At 42.4% G+C, this 19,892-nt stretch overlaps 1 protein-coding gene across 27 annotated transcripts in view; it reads left to right on the forward strand.

The window, feature by feature from the left end:
- The window catches only part of cast (calpastatin), a 52,483-nt gene that overhangs the window by 17,154 nt on the left and 15,437 nt on the right, over positions 1 to 19,892 (forward strand). For 5 of the 27 annotated variants that reach the window (XM_084063334.1, XM_084063343.1, XM_084063321.1 and 2 more), the window contains 8 exons: positions 13,295 to 13,363; positions 15,068 to 15,154; positions 15,570 to 15,650; positions 16,173 to 16,292; positions 16,943 to 17,371; positions 18,000 to 18,047; positions 18,168 to 18,269; positions 19,569 to 19,649. In XM_084063334.1, coding sequence (XP_083919460.1) covers positions 13,295 to 13,363; positions 15,068 to 15,154; positions 15,570 to 15,650; positions 16,173 to 16,292; positions 16,943 to 17,371; positions 18,000 to 18,047; positions 18,168 to 18,269; positions 19,569 to 19,649 — 1,017 coding nt within the window. Of the gene's footprint in view, positions 1 to 1,644; positions 1,804 to 4,851; positions 4,903 to 13,294; positions 13,364 to 15,067; positions 15,155 to 15,569; positions 15,651 to 16,172; positions 16,293 to 16,942; positions 17,372 to 17,999; positions 18,048 to 18,167; positions 18,270 to 19,568; positions 19,654 to 19,892 lie in introns of those variants that run through there. The other 22 variants (XM_084063323.1, XM_084063326.1, XM_084063327.1 and 19 more) reach the window with 19 other exon arrangements.

A 19,892-nucleotide genomic window follows, 5' to 3' on the forward strand; every position in this document is an offset into this window, starting at 1 on the left:
TCTGAAATCTAAAAAATCACACCCTGTGTGAAGTGAGTGGTGCCTTTGATGAGCCCCGTATTGACCCCCGTATTGATGTTGTCATCAATGTTTGTGGACAGACATACATACATACATACATACATACGGACACACGGACAAAGCCAGATATAGGAGTGGTTGCCTTCGGCACCACTCAAAAATGTATGGTTATTGTCATCAGTATATCAAAAACACAGCCCTATATAGTTGCACATACTGTACACAAATCACTGGCACCCAGTGATACAGCTGGACTGTACCCATTTTTACTTGTGTATTCTCATACTGTATACTATATACAGTATATGAGTCATGTATACTCATTCATTTATTCAAATGCTGCTGGAACATCTTGATCTATCTATCATGCATGCAACATCAACAACATGACTTTTTATACAGCTGTATCAAAACCTACACAGCCACAATCATACTTATTCCTGCAGTTTTTCTTTCTTTGTGCATACATGCCATACATATTCTTAGACACAAGAGGGCATCACACTCTCTGGAGTCCTCTAAACATTTTTTTCATGGACAGGAAAGGAAACACAAGATGTTTCCTTTAATGTTGAGGGGGCGAGTGCAGAACAGTGCCCCATATTTGATGTTAAAGTCAGTGACTTTTGCTTGGACCCACCCAAGTACTGAATGGTCAGAGAATCAAATAGATCGTGCAATGTTTCCTGTCTCTTTCCTCTCTTTTGAGGCTATACTGTAGCTACTACATGAATTTCAGAGACTTGCAGAGATACAGAGAGGGGCATGTCTAAGCCTGCGATAAACATTTTAATCCAATGCAGACTCTCTCTCTCTCTCTCTCTCTCTCGCACCTTCTTTTTTCTTCTCCTAAAATCACAGATTTCTGCCTGTCTCTATCTGCCTTCATTTTCATTCTCTCTATGGAGGGCCTGGGTGAGGTTTGGTCACTCTTTTTCTCTCCACACATACTCTCCCTTCCTCTCTCTCTCTCTCTCTTTATCTTTCCTTCTCTCCTCTTCTCTCCACACATGCTCTCCCTTCCTCTCTCTCTCTCTCTCTCTCTCTCTCTCTCTACACTCTCTCTCTCTCTCTCTACACGCTCTCTCTCTCTCTCTACACGCTCTCTCTCTCAATTTCTCCCTCTCTCTCTCAATCTCTCCCTCTCTCTCTCAATCTCTCCCTCTCTCTCTCAATCTCTCTTTCTCTCTCTCTCTCTCTCTCTGTTGTTCAAGAGCTCTGCAGTCTAGATTCCTAAGCAATGACTGGTCCAGACACACCCAGGCGCTGCCAAACAAGCCTGCTGCTGCAAACCCCCCACATCAATGTTTACCCTTTAATTGTATCCTGACAAAGGCTCACCCTCCCACCAACATCTATAATGTCTCTACAATAACCATGTCTCTTTTAGGTATGTATGACACCCCCTCATTCTCACCCAGGAACCAAAGTTTCCCTTACACATGCAAACTGACTTCTTTATTTTTTTTCCTGGCCAGCAATGAGAAGGGGCGGGCTCTGCGTGTCTGGCCGTCCAATCCTGAGGAAACTGGCCGACAACTCTGTGGGAGAGAGGGAGGGGCTTGTTGGGTTGGGTCCAATGGGAGGAGCAGCAAGTTTCTGCTGTGGTGTGTACGTGTGTATGTGTGTTTATGTGAATTTTGCATGTGTGTATGTGCGACACACAGTACTCTACAGACTTCAGTGGTTCTACAGAGGGAATCTAAGGTTATCTGTCCTCCAGACAGTGTCTTGGGAATATACATAAACATAATATAAAGGGGATAAACTCTCAAACTTATGGTATGTATCCATCCACCCTTTTATCTTCATAATAGCTTTGCCTGTGTGTGTGTGTTTTGAGTGCTTTCTCAACTGTCAAATGAGTGTGTGTTGGCTGTTTGATGGCTTTTAGACTGACAGGAGATGTTTTGACAGGAAACATCTGAACTTATTGTGTACGTACTGTAGAGACATGAAAGAGGAAACACATTAGCATGTTCTAATCTATGCCATAGGAAACTGCAAGTAGGCAACTGTCGGTTGGTGTACACTACAGTACTTAACGGTTTAGTGTACGTTGACACTCCCTAAAAACTTCTACGAGCACAGTTCTGTCGACAATACAGTATGTTGAAGCAAATACAGTATGTTGAAGCAGCACAGACAGACAGAGGGGTTCATGTGAGGACTCTTGTGACTGATTCTGCCTCCAGTGAGCTTCTTAGACTATTGTGTCTGTTGTTTAGTGTAGCTAAAAACTGTATTTCAGGTGGCGTAGCAGCACCAGCTGTACAACACAATGTCTGCACTTGGCAGATAGTAAACAATGGGAAGTTCAGTCCTGTCTTTGATGTTGACACAACTAACCACCACTGGATCCATATTGTGAAAGCAGTAGTGAAAAGAAAAGAAGTAATAATATAGCATGATATAATATGCAGAATGACTTGTGCTGAGTTCTAACTAAAACCAATCGTATGTTCTTAGACCATACCACACACCTAACTAGAAAACTGTAGCGTTTATGACTTAAAGACTTCCCATAGACAATATGTTACAGTAATGTTTTACCACCTAGCTTCAATTCACTTAATTCTCTATTAGGAATCAGCCATTTGTCTGTTTGCTTCTGCAGTCTTCACTACAGCAACAGCAGTAACGATTACACCCGCATACTGCACAGCTTTGCAATAAAACAAACAGTTCACTATGAAGATTGCCACCCTTCTAGATACTTGAATTATGTTGCTGGCTACGTTTCTCATCTGCTGAGGTGATGTTCCACTCCCAACGGTAACCATTTAGTCATGGTGCCAGTGTTATTTTAAAACTAGGAGGGCACACAGCTATGGCCTCTTTGCCAGCCCTTTTGCACATGCGTCTGTTTGTGGTGGGTGGGGTGAGGCCCCAGCATTAGTCATCAGTTTTCATAACCAGGCCAAAGAAGCCAAGTTGCGGCTTAAGTCGCTATTGTTTGGCAAGCTGGGAAAACCTCACTGCTGATAGACAAATTATTGCAAGTTGATTCGCATCAGACAGTCTCTTGGCAATTATCTGCCACGGTTTTTATTGATCTGACCTATCTATGTTACCAGTCATATAACGTGGCAACCTTGACAGAGCCAGCAGCACTTCAAGTCTACAGAGTTTCCACATGAGCATTTGTCACACTGACTGAAATCATTATGGAGGCGTTGAAATGGACACAGGTTGCAAATGCTTCCGATCAATGTCCACGTCAGCCTGCTGTAGTGCTATAGAGTAATGTGCTAGAAACACATGCAGGTTACCAGAAAAGTTGCTGTGCCTATTTTTGCCACTCGTGTTTCATATGGGGATTCAAAGGTAACTTGCAACTGCCAGAATGTACACGAACCATGGTGGTGCAATAAACGTAACCAGCCTTTCTAGAAACACTGTCATGCTGATATTGGTGTCAGGTCATCAACTTTGTCAGTGTGGTGTTGACTGTGTACAACTACAATAACATCCATCAGTTTGTTGCTGATTGGTGTGTGTGTGTGTGTGTGTGTGTGTGTGTGTGTGTGTGTGTGTGTGTGTGTGTGTGTGTGTGTGTGTGTGTGTGTGTGTGTGTGTGTGTGTGCACACGCGTGTGTGCGCACACGCATATGTGTTCCTGACATACTGTGTATGCCACTCTTTGGTAAAGATTTTAGACATCAAACCACTTGAGATAAGGGACGGCTTATGACATTGGGGTCAAAATTGGTGTCCCTAGTTTGATTTGACTGCAGTCTCATAGGGTTCATGTAATGGTTAAATCTGTTATGGTTAAGGTTAGGGTAAGGAGATATGGAATGAATGTAAGTCAGTGCAAATTCCACAAAAGTTTGCAAAAGCAACGTGTGTGTCTGTCTGTCTGTCGGTGGAATGGATGCTGTTGTATGTGAGTAGGCTGTGTGCATGACAGAATGCAGAGATGTGCAGGGTCCATGTCATGCTAAGTGTCATTCAGTAAAATGCCTTATAGGACACCTTGAGCTGGGTAAATAATATACAATAAAATCAAATATCACACTATCTTTGACTGAACACCTCGATATTGATAAATAATCAATATAAAATATCAAGAACAATCTAATAAATTGTATCACTTTGCTGTAATGCATTCTTTAAGGAAATGACAATTTTAAGCTATTTCACAATATTACGACCAAAATCCCAGAAAATATCTAGTCTCATATCACAATATTGATTATATTGATATATCGTCCAGCTGTACAGTATGAAGACCAAGTCAATTCTCCAGGACAGGTCTAAGAGGGTCATACAGATGTCTGAGGCAGATGTTGGAGGTCAAAGATAACATTTTTATGACTCTCACACAGGAGATAAGTGAGTTTCACTGTGTCCCTGTCCCATGAGCTTCTGTAATACTCATTCTTTGCAAAACCCACAATGGAAATCCTACTGTGTGATTTGAAGTGCTGTTGTTTTATGGATGTGATGAGTTTAGATGCGCATGTCTGTCTGTCTGCCTGTCTGTCTGTCTGTCTGTCTGTCTGTCTGTCTGTCTGTCTGTCTGTCTGTCTGTCTGTCTGTCTGTCTGTCTGTCTGTGTGTGTGTGTGTGTGTGTGTGTGTGTGTGTGTGTGTGTGTGTGTGTGTGTGTGTGTGTGTGTGTGTGTGTGTGTGTGTGTGTGTGTGTGTGTGTTTTTGTATGTATGAGGTCCACTGTAAGAATGTTTCTAAATGTTTGTGTTGTCTAAACTGTGGTTTACTTTACATCTGTCAGCCTATGTGTCTGCTTGTCTGTCCTGTGTGTCTGTCCCTATAAAAACTCCTGTCTTCACACTGTAATCTTTTCCATATCTTGTAAAAAAAAACAGACTTATGGCCGCTATCGTCCCCTTCCTGAGCCCAGACCTAATTTCAACCAGGTACAACTGTATGAGACTGCTGTGTATGCACTCTGATCATGTCTATGTATGGCTGCATGACAAAAGTGTGCTCCTGTGTTGCTCAGTGGGTTGAACATGGCCCGTTATACATTCTTTTACTGAGGCTTATCGGACCATACCAGCCAAAAGGCTTTGGCCATTATATACAGTTTGTACATAAACATATACCATTTTGCTGTTAATTGCTTCATTTTTTAGAGAGGTTGTCTAAGTTTGTTTACATTTTGGTGAAGGTCTTAAAAACACAAATTAACTGAAATGTGTTGTCAATGTAGGCAAAAACAAACAAAAAACATTTGGAATTTAATTTGTAAATGAATCTTCTTTCCAGGGACTATTTTCGGTTCAAACCTTTAAAATCAATGTGCATGCAACACAACAATAACATAACTTTGGCAAACAAAAGGAAACGACTGCAAAGTTAGGCTATTTAGTGTATAGTATTACCCATCTCAAGCAAGTTTCAAGTCTCTGCAAGTTGCTATTTATACCGTACTGAAATGAATGGAAAACATTGACCAAACAAACCACGTATGTTTTGGTGAGTTGTAGTCAATAAGCTAAACATGCCAGAGCAGCCAGACCACCGGTATGGTCCTTTAACAAATGTGTGCATTGAACTTGTTGCAGTGCACTTTTAAGATGACACTGCACTCCAAAATTGGGTTGCATGGGTGTTTGTTTATGGATGTGGTTTTCAATTAGCACGGAACTACAGTATGATGCTCACAACATTGTACTTAAGGTCGGCCTGCCGTGGTATGCATGATGGAATGCTGCTGTCACAAGAGGCATGGTAGATGGGTCGGGTGGGGCTCAGGGGAGCAAGGAAACACACTTAAGTATTAGAGTAAAGCCTGACACATACCTCGTTGCGTGACGAGAATGGGCGAGAATAGCCAAGTCAGCCGACCAACACAAGCTCACAAGGCGTCACATCCGCAATGCATTTAGAGCTTGTTGGTCTGCTATTCTCAGCGCGCGACACCGTCGCACGGCGGCGCATAAGTCTGCCTCATGGAATGGAGGATTTTCACAGAGAGGTGGGGGGTGTTAGGTGTCTCATGGTCTTGTTCATTGTACCAAAATGGTGAGTGGTATATTCCAAGTACTGTAAATGAAACTCAGACCTTTGTCTGTGTTGTCTGATAAGTGATAACCCAAATGTACAGTAGCAGTTGAAATGTTAGGCTGCCTATTTCATCAAAATGCTTTGTCTGTTACCTGGCTGGATGAGTAAGTGCTTGGTTGGTTTCAAAATAATTTGTACACAAACAAGTGCCTGTGAGCTTGTTACTTCTGTCAGGGAAAGCACCACAGAACTGAATAAAAGAAGTAGCATTAGGCCTACATACTGTATGACACACGTTAGAGGAGCATCAGAAAGATGTTGGCCTGCTGCATTTGTATGGTTCAACATGTCACCCTAACAGGCCCTTTTCACAGCAGCCATTTTGACAGGTGTACAATTACATTAATTGTAGTAGGTGTGTTAACATGTACTGTATGTGTTTCTGTCTGTGCATGAAGTTAACAGTACAGGAGGAGCTGTCCATGCTTGTTCACAGAAACACATAAATGGATCACACCCACAATTAAATACCCTCAGCTCTGTTTACCCGTCAACATGTTGTATAACACGATTAATTGAAGCTAACATGTGGCTACCACGTATAGCACAGGTGAGCATTCCTCACCTGGCTGTAACAAAACAAATAATGATGACAGCCTATTTGTGTTTCATTGAAATGACACCGCCCCTATCAACTTACAGTAGGGGGATTTGTCATTTTTATTTTACTCACACAGTAGATCTCATACAGGAGTAGGTATTTTGCATCCATGGACGTAACCGGTACCACAGGGATGAATGAATGGTACCTGAGCTACTGTACCTGTATATCCACCTGCCAGTCTGTCTGTGCTACAATGCATTAGTTTGTGTTTTTCCACGACTGTGAACGCATCAGGCATTCATACAGACATGTATGTTTGAATGGTATCTGGGTGGTTCACTATAGCTAGCCCAACCTGTCTCTGTCCCTGTGTGTGTGCTCATATCCATTTGTGACACAAATGCACAGACGTGTGTAATAGTTGTGGGATGAGACAGATCCTTTGTTTGTGCACTAGTGCCAGGATGGGTGTGTTAATGCACATTGTAGCTGAAAAGAAACACATTGTGTTGAGGTTGTGTCTGTCCGCAAATCACATAATAAGCTTTCTTCTGATGTGTTTGGAGTTTAGATATTGAACTGTATGGCCCACACAGTAAAATCCTTAGATTTTAAATGAGTTTAACCTATTAAAACCTATTTTTTATTTTCGCTATATATCGTCTCTGTCGGGTGGAAACCTCATATGTCCAAAACTATTACTTTTCAGGATTCAGATTCAAAAGCATCAAAAGTAGCAGATCTACAAGCTCAAAACGCAAAAGTTGGATCTGCTACTCTTGATGCTTTTGTGTGATGCTGTAGTATGATCTATGATCTATGAAGGCATTCATTTACGAAAAAACACAACAAGTTAAAATATGGGGATAAGAGGTTTCTGCCCGACAGCAACGATATACAAGCAACATAGGTTTTTCAGAAAACTGTCTGGATTTAGAAGGCATTTGTAGAATCGGCCTCAGGCTCAGGTCTTAATGGGTTAAATGGAGCAACACTAACGATTTGACCGAGCAGGTCAGGTCACTGGTCAAGTTGTAGTGAATCCAGTTCCCCATTGGACAGCATTTCTTTCTACAGTATATATAGCCTGCTGTGGTAAAAGCAATCCTGTGGCTTGTACCTATGGCCTGCAGAGGGACAGCATTCTGACCTTTTGGGTCATGGAATGTATATATGAGGGGTCCGACGGGATATTCCTGTCGCATCGCCACTTAACCCCTGTTCCTTTGTGGGCTGCTCTCAGATTATTAGGTCTGCAGTCACATGGGTTGCCAAAACCCTGTTTGCCAAGTTAACTTCCCTTTTATTTCAACTGAAAAATCTGAGACTCATTTTTTAGAGGGTCAAATATTAAAGACCCTGAACACTCATGCAGGTGTTTTCTGTTACTTAATTAGTCAGATTGAAGCTGGGCGGAGCTATGCTAACTATTTTATGTCACAAAAATAAGGATGATAAGGTAAATTGTCTAACCTGTCTGTAATGCATCCATGCATCTTTAAGATAACGACAACATTAAGCTATATCACGATATTAGAACCAAAACCCCAGATAATATCTAGGCTCATATCACAATATTGATATTATATTGATATATTGTCCAGCTCTATTAATACCAAGTCAGCACTCCAGGACAGGTGTAAGAGGACCTTACAGGTGTTGGAGGTCAAAGATAACATTTGTATGACTCTCACACAGGAGACAAGTGAGTCCTTTCACTGTCTGTGTCCCTGTCCCATGAGCTTCTGTTATAGTCATCCTTTGCAAAACCCACAATGGAAATCCTAGAGAGTGATTTGAAGTGCTGTTGTTTTATGGATGTGGTGACTAGTTTCAGATGTGCATGTCTGTCTGTCTGTCTTATTGTATGTATAAGGTCCACTGTAAGAATGTTACTATATGTTTGTCTTGTCTCCGTTGGGGTAGAGTGGATCTACAACTCTTGTTTATTTTACATCTATCAGCATGTGTCTGCTTGTAAATTGGCCTGTCCTTATTCCTTAAACCCCTTGCATACAGTCAGATTTTGTTCCCACACAAATAAAACTGACGATGAACATTTAAACTCTGACTTCTTGCGCATGTGCTCCGAATGTAAACACATGTGAACCCAGTTTGATTCCTGTGTGTTTTCCTGATGCATTAAATATGATTGACCAATAAAAACTTGCCATTGGACTGGACTTTGCAAGGGTCATAAGAGGTGCAACAGGAGAGTGAGGGAGCTGCCAAACAAACCTAGTGGACGCCCAGTCGCCCCCACACAACCTTGAGAGAAGGTGTAATCAGAGTAACTGAATACACCTGTGTGAGTGAGCGTTCAGAGCCTTTAACAATCTAACATGGGGATCTTGGTGAGCTGGTGTTTGGCAAACGATGCTTGTGAGGTGAGACCAGCATGTGCAACAGTATGTAAGGTGTAGTATTGGTTCTCGGGGCCCATGCAGGGACCCTCAGGGTTCCTTAAGGGGGTTCCAAAAAGATCTTTACAGGCCTGTAACTCTGGGAGTGGACAAATGGAGCCAGATGGACAATTTGGTTCCATTTGTACACTCTCAGAAATATGGGGTTCCTTGAAGTTTAAAAGTTTGCGAACCACTAATCTAGAGGGACAGTTGTAGGATTTTGGGATTGATATTGGTCCTTAATTAGGTTGTTGCAGGAGGTATAGTTTCCTTGTTTCAGGAAGTTTGGTTTCCTAAGAGGAAGGTGTGGTTTATTTGCTTCCTGTGTGAAAGCTGACATGATTTAATTTGACCAGAGATATGAAAGTAAACATGGAGCAACCGTATAAATATCACAACCTATGTTGTGATATATTGCCTAGCACCCATCAATACACCCCAATATCAATATCACAACCTATGTTGTGATATTGAAAACAATAGTAGGCCTACCTACAGTAATCTGTTCTTAAATGCATCTTTAGATTTACATGCAAGTGTTTTAAAAAATGTTGCTAACTACAGATTAGGAATGGGAGGAGATAAAAACACAAATTTTATGGTGGTGAATGTCCATTATCGGGATAATCATGAATATCCTCACGAGCGACTCACTTAGTGAGTTGGACAGCATACCAGCATACCAGTGTTCCTTCTAAGAGTGTTTAGTGCCAGTTGGCACATTCTCACACCTCTACTAGCACAACATGCTGACATTTTTACACTTCAGCTTGTCTCAAAAAGACCATGGTTTTGATAATATTTTCACATTCAGAGTGGAGTGGACATTTCTTTTATGCTAAAAAATGGTCTTAATAAAAAAACATCACAGTCCAATTGCAATACACATCGAATAAAGAATAGAAATAGAGTGCTCTGTGCTCACATGACTGACACTTACTTCTCTTTAGTCATTAGCAGAGTTATGTTGGTTGCCTAGCACCCATCAATACACACCGAAGAGGTGGGGCAGTGTGATCAATCCTTTCTCGTTCCTCTGCCTGCCTCCCAGCACTGGTGACCTCACTTCCTCAACACCACAATTTCCGAAACAGTCTACTGTTGTCTCAGGCATACACAGCATAATGTTAATTTAAACCTGGGAGTAAAACAGTTAAATGCAGTTAAATAAACACTAAGGAGTACACATCACAAAACTGTTTAGAGATACACCTGTTTCCATTAGAGAGCATGCAGATAACTGAGATCAAATGTACAATAATAATTTGACTGCCTGCATGTTGCTACCTGCTGTATCGATGTGACAATAAATCAGATTGGAATTCTTAAAGAGAGAATTGTAGAGGACCTTTGCCTAATTGTGTGAATTTCTGTGGAGGTCCGACATTCTACTGGTCTGTTTATATCAGCTCCATCTGATCACACCAGGGAGAGAATGTCCCAGGGCCAAGCATCTTGGGCACTCACCCACCACCAGTAAGGTAGTAAAGCTTAATTTAGACTCCGTTGTGGGAGGTTGTGGCTTTCCAAAAAGAAAAGATCTGCAAGCAATGTGTTCAGCTTGTACAGTAGGTTGTCCTAATTGCACTACAGGGTGTATAAATTAGACTAAAGTAGGTACAAATGATGGCTTTGGGGAATTGAGAGAATCCTGGCCTATGGCATATTGTTGAAGCAAGACAAGAGGGAAGAGTTGACTCACTTGTTTTGTCACTGAGCTGGGTTCAGTTGTGACATGAACTGTGTTAAATTCATCACCAGTCTGTCTGTGCGTAATCTGTGTAATCAGCTGTTCGCTGAACTCAGTGATTCATTGATATTCATTGACATTCACTGACGGTAATGTACAGTCTGTATGCCTTTTCTAAATCTAAGTTCCCACAGTCTGTCATCTTGTATATGATGGCAGGAAATTATGTCAGCCCAAAAACGCTCTCACTCTTCATCTCGCATGCACACACTATCTTTCCCTTTCCTCTTGACCCCAGTGACCCCACACTCCAACACTATGACATATTAACAGTTTCAGGACTAGGGTTTCGAGGTCCCTAGTTGACACCAATGGAGGACAAGGCAGATGAGCCAAGCAGTGGCCTCTCTGCCAACTCAGTGCCGTCAGAGCTGCATTATACCGATAGGGTGGCAATCATTTAGGCTATAATCTACTTTTGTTTCGTTTCCACATGCATTCGACATGGTCATCAACTAGGGTCTTATAAATGGGGTCCTGAAAATGCAGTAACTTGACAAACACATGCACGCCACGCATACAAGTGCACACAGTGCTTTTACCTTTCATACCATCACCTGGGTGTTACATTTACGTGTGTCCAAGCTTGCTTGACAGGTTATGACACCCAGAGGCTTAAGACTAGTTTATTTAACAAGGTTAGAAGTGGTGTGCTGAAGATGGCAGCTACTTGTTTTCTTTCCACACAGACCATGAAGCCTCTGAAAAACAGAACACGGTATTATACCATTTCACTACTGTTTTACTACTGTGGCTGCATGGTTTCACAGCAAACCATTCACAGCTTTTACTTTCTGATGAACTCTTAGCATCAGCAGCAGTACTGGGAATCGAGCCAGTGTGTGACACAGTGCTGATTCCAAATTCAGGCTGTACTCATTCTTGAAATAAGCTGAGGGATCATTCCACTGCATTTAACCACCCTAAAGCCCATGTCATCTGCCAGTATTACTTGTCATATCAGTGTCACTGTCAAAACAGTGCTACAAGCAGCTGAGATGAGAATAGAACACCCAGTAAACAGGGTATTAAAGGCTAATTGTACAATGAATACAGCACCATAAAAATCCACTGCATTGTCTCAGAGTCTTTGCAGAATTTTAGAATGGCTTAGATAAGTGGCTGTATTAGCATCCTGTCTTATTAGGCGGTGAAACTAACTACAGTAGCCTCTGACCCAGTGGCGAAGAATGGGTGGAGAGACTTATTGCCCTGGACATGCTGTGAACAGTTATACTGTTAACAAATGCAGGACTCCACCTGACTACTGTGGCCTGCCAACAGCAAACCTAGCTTCATGCATGGTTGCACATGCATGCATAGACACACATGACCATGCATGCAACATACATACACCGACCCACCACTAAATTAATATTGCCCAATGTGTTTGAATTCTCTCTATTCTCGTTACATAACTTCTCTTATAAAATATTTAGAGGCAGCAGGTTTCCTCTAATGTTATGTTTGGCTGTGAGAAATGCCACACCAAATTCCTCAGTCAAAGGCCAATTGTGCAGGCGTTCTTTGGAGACAGATGTGAAATTCGCAGAGCGCTAAGACCCCATGACCTTGTGGTCAAGAGGCTCTACCGATGGTGCTAACTGGACTACTTTGATATTTTGTTACCGTACTGGGTGTCGACTGAGGACTATCCCATTAAACTGCTAATGTGACTCTAGGGGCCAGCATGAAACATAGGTTTATTGTTCTCTCCATTGTCATACAAGATCCCATCCTGCCCAGTTAACTAGAGTTTACTTGCTCTAAAAATCAATAGCGTAGTGTTTGATTCTTACAGTGCCTGAAAACTGCCAGTTGGAGATAAAACATTCATTGTGGATTCAGGGCCATAGTGTGTGACACAGTGTGTAATAAGGGAGATAAGTGAATTATACAGTAGAGCCAGACCGATATATCAGTAATGATTTGACTTTTTGGACGACTATGCGGCCAATGTGTCCCGGTTTTTCAATCTGTCGTCCCTATTTTGGGCATTGTCATTATAGGAGAACATTTTCAAAAACCTTCAAAAATAGCCGATCTAATGTTGCATTGCGATACGTTGAGAGCTTGTAGATCAACTTTTTATTTTTGTATAGGGCTTATTCTTTGCGTATACATTAAATGTCCTCAAATAGAAGCTTTAATCAAGTCTAACGTTTTTCACAAATGTATTTATTGTTAGATATATATTTTTTTTTCACAAAATATAGATCAAAACATCGGCATCGGTCAGGCTCTAGAATAATGCAGTACAGTATATGTAGATACTGGAGAGTGTCTCTATATATAATATCTTTCTCTGAAATTTAAGCTGTGGTAAACAGAAATTCTCTGCATATTTCCCTCTGCATCCAGAAATGAGCTGCATGGAATGTTTTGTTCTGCTCTGTGCCATGTCAACGAGCCCGGATTGATGTTCGTTGTGGCTCCATTGGATCTTGAAATGATTATGACTGACTTGGTGGTGCACTCTAATAACTCTTCTCTCTGTCTCTCTCTCTCTCTGTCTGTCTCTTGTGTCTTATGTTCTGTAGTCGCAGCCCAGCCAGGCCACGCCCACAGCAGCAGCTCAGGTCTCCTCCTTGAAGCCTGCACAGTTTGAGGTACGACACGTTCATCTCACATGTTTCATAACCTCTCCTATCCTTCTCTACCCCACCTCCTCTTCTCTTCCTACATGTCTCTCTCTCCCCATCTCTCTAGCTTAAACACATTAACCCTGGGGCCCCTATTTTGGGCACATTTCTTTTACAAATTTACAAAAACAGCAGATCTACAACTTTGTGAGTGTGGCTATTTTCACTCATTTGTACAGTACAGTATATAGTATAGGGCTGTGGTTTAAACAACCGCTTGTCCACCTCCTGTGGTCAGTCAATGTACTGCCATAATAGTTTTTAAGTACTTTTTTCAGTGTGATACCCTTTCCAACCGACGTCCCCTGACCTCCCCTTATCTTATCTGGGTCACATAGGTATTGTTACATCCTTTCCTGTTGTAGCTTAGCGTGCTAAGCATTCTCCATAGTTTCTCAGTCCAGTAAGGACATGGTTAGCTGCATCCTCTAAGTTGCAACATGGAGAAAAGAAAACGTGGAAAGCAGTTTAACCCCTGCTAGTCTGCAACAATGACCTCGAGTGAAAACACATGGCTTTGTTCTTTTGATGGTTTGTGGATTTTCAAAACAGAAACAGAATTGAACAGAAGTATTCAAGGCATTTGTAAAAATGCTTTCCAACTCCAGTACTAAGGAGAGTCATTCAACATTGTATCATGAGTTTTCTTCTCTATTATGTCATGATTCTAAATATTGCTCCTCCACAAAAAACTTTTATACAGACGCCTTAAGGAAGTTAGTATTCACTCAAGTCATTACACACAGGCTCAGTAGAAACGACTCAACACATTTGATTCTTCGTGTTAAATAGTTCAAACAGATATAAGGCATAAAGAAGGTATGATATGAGGAACATTTAAGAACTTTTCTGATTAAGTATGTACTGTACTGTATGTAGCAATTCATTTATGTACATTGAGCAGAATTGCAGTCTAACCCTTGTTCAATGTTGAATTGGTGTCAGATAAGACCACTTACGTATTCTTTTCAAACTTTATTGCTCGTAATTAACTTCTATTCAGTAGAGGTCAGTCAACAGCTTCTGAGCCAATTGCGCCACAGGGCCAGAAATGTCAAATTGAGTAGCAGTGAAAGTAAATAGTTTTGTTGAGCAGCAACTCTTCCAACCTGCACAGCTAAATCTCCAGTGTTAATTAAACTCTGAGAGTGTTAAAATAGACCCAAATGTAATAACACTGAGGATTTTACTGTTCCCCATTGAAGGTTGACTCATATTATGTGTCATTCTTTTCTGAGCTTGTTCATAAACAAGCAAATCCTGTGAGACTCAATGAAAAATCCCCATGAGTTATAATTATCTCTCATTAGAAGCTGACCTTTGTGACCCCTCGGCCACTAGTTGCAAGAGAGGGGCTCCGCAGCGTCACTCACATTTCATCATTATTATGGCAGTGACGACAAAATGTACACACAACATAACTCACTACTGAGGAGTGTCGTCAATTAACATGACTAATTACCCTGTGATCATTCTACCCTACACTCTACCCTGCTGTGATCATTCATTCTCTGTCAACTACACACTTGAAGTTAGCTTGGACCGAAGGAGATGAGTGCAGAGAATAGGACTGAGAGAACACTGTATGACCAAAACAAAAGACTTAAATGTGTTACAGAAGTTATCGTTACTTGATTAGAAGATGTGATATCATTACTTGATATGTTACAGAAGGCATCATCGGCATCAGGCATGGCTGCAAAGCCTGGGGGGACAACAGGGACCACCGGGAAGGTGACACCTAAAGTCATGCCCGAGGTACACTATATTGTGGGTGCTAAGTGGCTTGTGGGGCTTTTTGGGCTGTTTGGTGTTTGTACACTACAGTAACACTTCATCCTTCATTTGGACACATCACTGTTGGTGTTCACTGGGTTACGTGGCAACTCTTCTTGACTTCACAACCCTTCTTCCATGATGCTTTGTTTATCTCCTTCTTTTCATCCCAGTCTTTTGTAAAACATTCCTTCTCTTCTCTGTGGGTTCCTCCGGGGTGCAGCCGTCCCCACTTCTTGTCTTTTCACAATGGCCGCTCGCTGAGAACCTGCTCTTTCTCAACACGAGGCAGTCGTGCTTGCGGTGAACGCTGCTGTATTTGTACTGTGAGCTGACTGTACATAATATTCATAACATTTTCATAACATGTGTTCAACACATGCTCCTTGGTTTGTAGACTGCTCTTGTCACTCCTAACACTACAGTCATTGACATGGCATCAGCAGAGGCGAGGGGCAGCACTAAGGATATCCCCAAGGTAACCTTTGACCTTCGTCCGCTTCTTATTCATTAAACCAGGAGTGCTGGTCTGTGCTTCACGATGACCTGAAAGTCTGATTGAAGCTCAACACTCCTGTTCTAACCGGTTTGATCAGTCAGTGGTTTAACCCTTTTAGACCTGTTGTAAGCTATACTGTAGGTCTTTATACCTTTCAATCCGGGACAGTGTCTGTGTCATTTCAGAAAACTGTTAGGATTTGGATGCCGTTTTTAGAATCGGCCTCAGGTCTAAATGGGTTAATGTCTGTTGGGGTTGACCACTCGCTGATCAAGGGTCAGACTATCTCTGCCCTGGCCACATAAAACACAGGGCAAACAGTAAATACATACCTGAAACAAATGCAAATGATTGACACACCTTTATCCTGCTCTGCTGTCACCTTGAGCAAGAGTCAATATTTCCTCTTTTACTGTACATATATTTTGAGAGATATTTTAAATATGCTCCCTCTGCGTTGTGTCAATACTGTATGTTTAGTAATCATTGCGTTGTTTGTAGACTGCAGCCGTATCCCAAGTCAAAGCCACAGCTGCAATGCCAGCAGCCCCTGCCTCCGGAGCCACCGCTGGCAGCACCGCTCCAACCAAACCCAAAGAGTCTCCCAAAGGCACAGCCAAGGTAGAGTTTTGTCACAGGAGCACCGTTAGAGAGATCTCTAAAAAAGAAACTACATTGTCTCCATGTCTCTTCTGCTCAAAACGTCCAGTGCTTTCTTCGGTCTCTGCTCCATTTCTTTCTCCTACCCTCCATCCACTTTGAACCACAGAGGCTGGTGTGAGACTGCATGCTGCTGTCATGCAGAATGATCCTTGCTTTGGGGGGGGGGACGTCATCGCTCTGAATGTGTTGTTGCAGGAGATCTCCTTAGAAGCATGTCTCCGCTTCACACTTTACCTTCTTGTTTTTGTTTCTCTACGCTGGAGTTGACTCGTTGGGGAAGGAGTGTCTTTACTCTAGCTAGTACTGTGCCCACACTTGCTGTTGTGTGTGCCGCTGTTGCACCGCCTCCCACTCAAACCACGGCTGCCAGGATTCAGGTGTTGTCAGGGAGCAGGAGAGGTGTTTCTCCTTCACATTTCATTGCATGTCTTCATCATCGGCTGTCATCATGTTTGGTGGCTTCGGGGATTGCTGAAGGTGGATGCTCAAAGGCTTGCTCACATGGTCCTTTTCCTCCATCCTAATGCTGGCTTAATTTGTGACCATGATGATCCCAAGTTCTGTTTTATACTTGATCTATAATCACCTCAAAATGCATTGCGTTGTAGAGTGCCACTGCCACCACAACAATCAAAGCCGATCTTCCCAAAGTCGATCCTGCCAAAGGGACTCCAACCAAAGTGGATACAGCTAAAGGGGCTCCTGCCAAAATGGATACCGCCAAAGGGGCTCGTACCAAAGTGGATCCCGTTAAAGAGGCTCCTACCAAAGTGCCGCCCACTAAAGCGGCTCCTAGTCCTACCAAAGTGGATCCCATTAAAGGGGCCCCTACCAAAGTGGATCCCGCCAAAGAGACTCCTACCAAAGTGGATCGCACTAAAGGGGCTCCTACCAAAGTGGATCCCACTAAAGGGCCTCCTAGTCCTGCCAAAGTCGATCCCACTAAAGTTACAAAGTCTGCCTCAGCTGCTGCAACGGCAAATGTTTCTGTAAAGGGACAGGGAAAGGCAGAGGAGACTAAACCTTCACAGAGCAAGGTAGTTAAACCCTCTGTCAATGGTGATGTACATTTGTCTGGTACTCCTGATACTGTACTGTAAGTCAAGTGCACCGTCAGCACTGTGTTTGCTCTCTACTGTATGTAATAATGCACAATAGACAGTGTTATGCAATAGGCAGTATTAACATCGGAGCAAAAGTGTCTAGAACAGGGGTCCTCAACAGAGTTACTACAGGGGGGCCGCCAAATCTTTGTGTGATAGGAATGTTTTTTTTTTTTTACATTAACCACTAGCATCCGTATTCTGGGGGGAACATTAGCCAAAAATAGCAGATCTGCAAGCGTTGAGAGCTTTTATATCGGCTATTTTCGGCAAAGCGGTTTGGTGTAGGGAGAAGAAGTACAGAGCCATTAACATGAATCCAACATAATAATAGAAAAGATACAAACAAATAAACATGAACTTACACAACACTGACGATGTCAAACAAGTCTATGGCTATCCATAAAATCTATGTAAAGGTTTTATCTGCAACACAATTTTATACAATATGTAGTGGGGGTCCTGCTTCATCTCTCAAACAAAAGTTTAAAATAATGGTGTTATTGATTTGGAGTCAAATCACCCAGCCCTAGTATGCTGACTCTCCTGGTCTGGCTTGCAGGTGCAGGTCGAGGTTGCTCCCCCAGCGGTGGCCAAGGCAGCCAAAGAGGTACAGTAAGATTCACCACACCCATCACAATATGCTTTGAAAAGCATGGTAGTGTCTGTGTGTGTGTGTGTGTGTGTGTGTGACTACAGCATGCTGAGATGTGTTGCATGTATTTTACAGGCACCCGCTGAGGACCCCTTTGATGCCCTGGCCAGCAGCTTATCACCCTCACAACCTCTCATCCCCCCACAGCCTGTATACACTGGGCCAGAGGTCACAGAGGTCAGTGTGTGCGTATGTGTGTGCATGCATGCTTGAGTGTGTGTGTGTGTGTGTGTGTGTGTGTGTGTGTGCCAGGCTGCATTTGTGTGGCATAATATGAAGTGTCTTTTGTGCGTGCGCTCTTGAGTCGAATTGATATATGATAGATTACATTAAAGCTATAATCCGGAACTTATTTTAATGAATAAAATGTTATTTTAACCCATCTGTATGGTAGAGTATATTAAGACAACTTGTAGATCTGCAGTGGTTGGTGGTGGTCTCCCTCTTCCACTGGTTAAATATAGACCCTGGGTAGGATGGACAACTAGCGCTAGCACTGAAGCTCATAGCAAAATATCTCCCCTGACCAAGTGGGATGCCTTATTGGAAGAGCGGTAGAAATTGGGTCTCTTGTGCAGGAGAGGAGGACATGGAAATTATGGCTTGAGGATTAAAATCACTTTAACGCTGATGTCCTTATTTTAGGCATGTCATTATAGGCAAAACAGTTAAGACATGTCAAAACATTCGTAAAAAATAACAGATAACAAGCTCACAACGCGTTGCTACAGTACAACTACGTTGTGAGCTTGTAAATCGGCGTATTTTTCGATATTCCTTTATGACGAATTACATGGGTCTTAATTGGTTAACCACTTAAACCCCATACGGTTGAATGGAGTCCCTCAGGGCTCTATACTAGCGTATTGTCTGTTATTGTGGGAAAGGCTTTCGCAGAAAATAGCCGATCGACAAGGTCACAACGCGTCGAAGCGTGTTGTGAGCTTGTCGATTCGCTATTTTCTGCGAATGCCTTCCCCATAGGGGTGTGCCGATACACTAATTTCACGAAACGATACGATACGATATTTGGCTCACAACTTCGATACGATTTCGATACGATACGATACGCACTTTTTTTATTATGAAAATATATGGAGGAGAAAAAAAGAAAATGCAAACAAATAATTCTGTTTTTGCATTATTCAGACATGCAAATTTGTAGCTTTTCAGCTACAATAGCCGTTTTGAATCCAAATAGTATGACACCTGACCCGAAAAAAAAACATGTTGTCACTCTTTTCACTTCGGGGCCGTTTGCATGCCTGATTATTATGATTGTGTAAAAAAAAAAAAAAAAAAAATGTTTCCAAAACGATACATATCGTCGCGAAAACGTATCGCGATATATCGCGGGACGATATATCGGCACACCCCTACTTCCCCACAATAAGAATGATCATGCTGGGGTTTAAGTGGTTAAACTCTGACGTGCATCAGGTGTGTAATGGTGTGCATTGCATGTGTGTGTGACAGCATGGCATCAACTGCATGGAGGGCGTTCTCTGTGGAGAGAGAGATGACACACTCCCGCCAGGCTACAGGTTTGAAGACATGGTCAGTCACCACTATTTCACCCCAAATCCCTCTCTCTCTCTCTCTCTTCCTCTGCCTCTTCCTAACTGCGTGTGGAATGTCTTGAACTGGGTTCATATTTATACCAGGTTCTCAAAGTGGGGTCCGGGGACCCCCAGGGGTCCTTGAGGGGGTTCCAGGAGGTCCCCAGCCAAATGTGTTAATATAGCATCAAAATGTCAGTTTAACTACTTTAACCCTTTATCTATCAGCTCTTTGAAAATA

Source organism: Gymnoscopelus microlampas (genome assembly GCF_963454915.1).
Source record: "Gymnoscopelus microlampas genome assembly, chromosome: 7".
Lineage (NCBI taxonomy): Eukaryota > Metazoa > Chordata > Actinopteri > Myctophiformes > Myctophidae > Gymnoscopelus > Gymnoscopelus microlampas.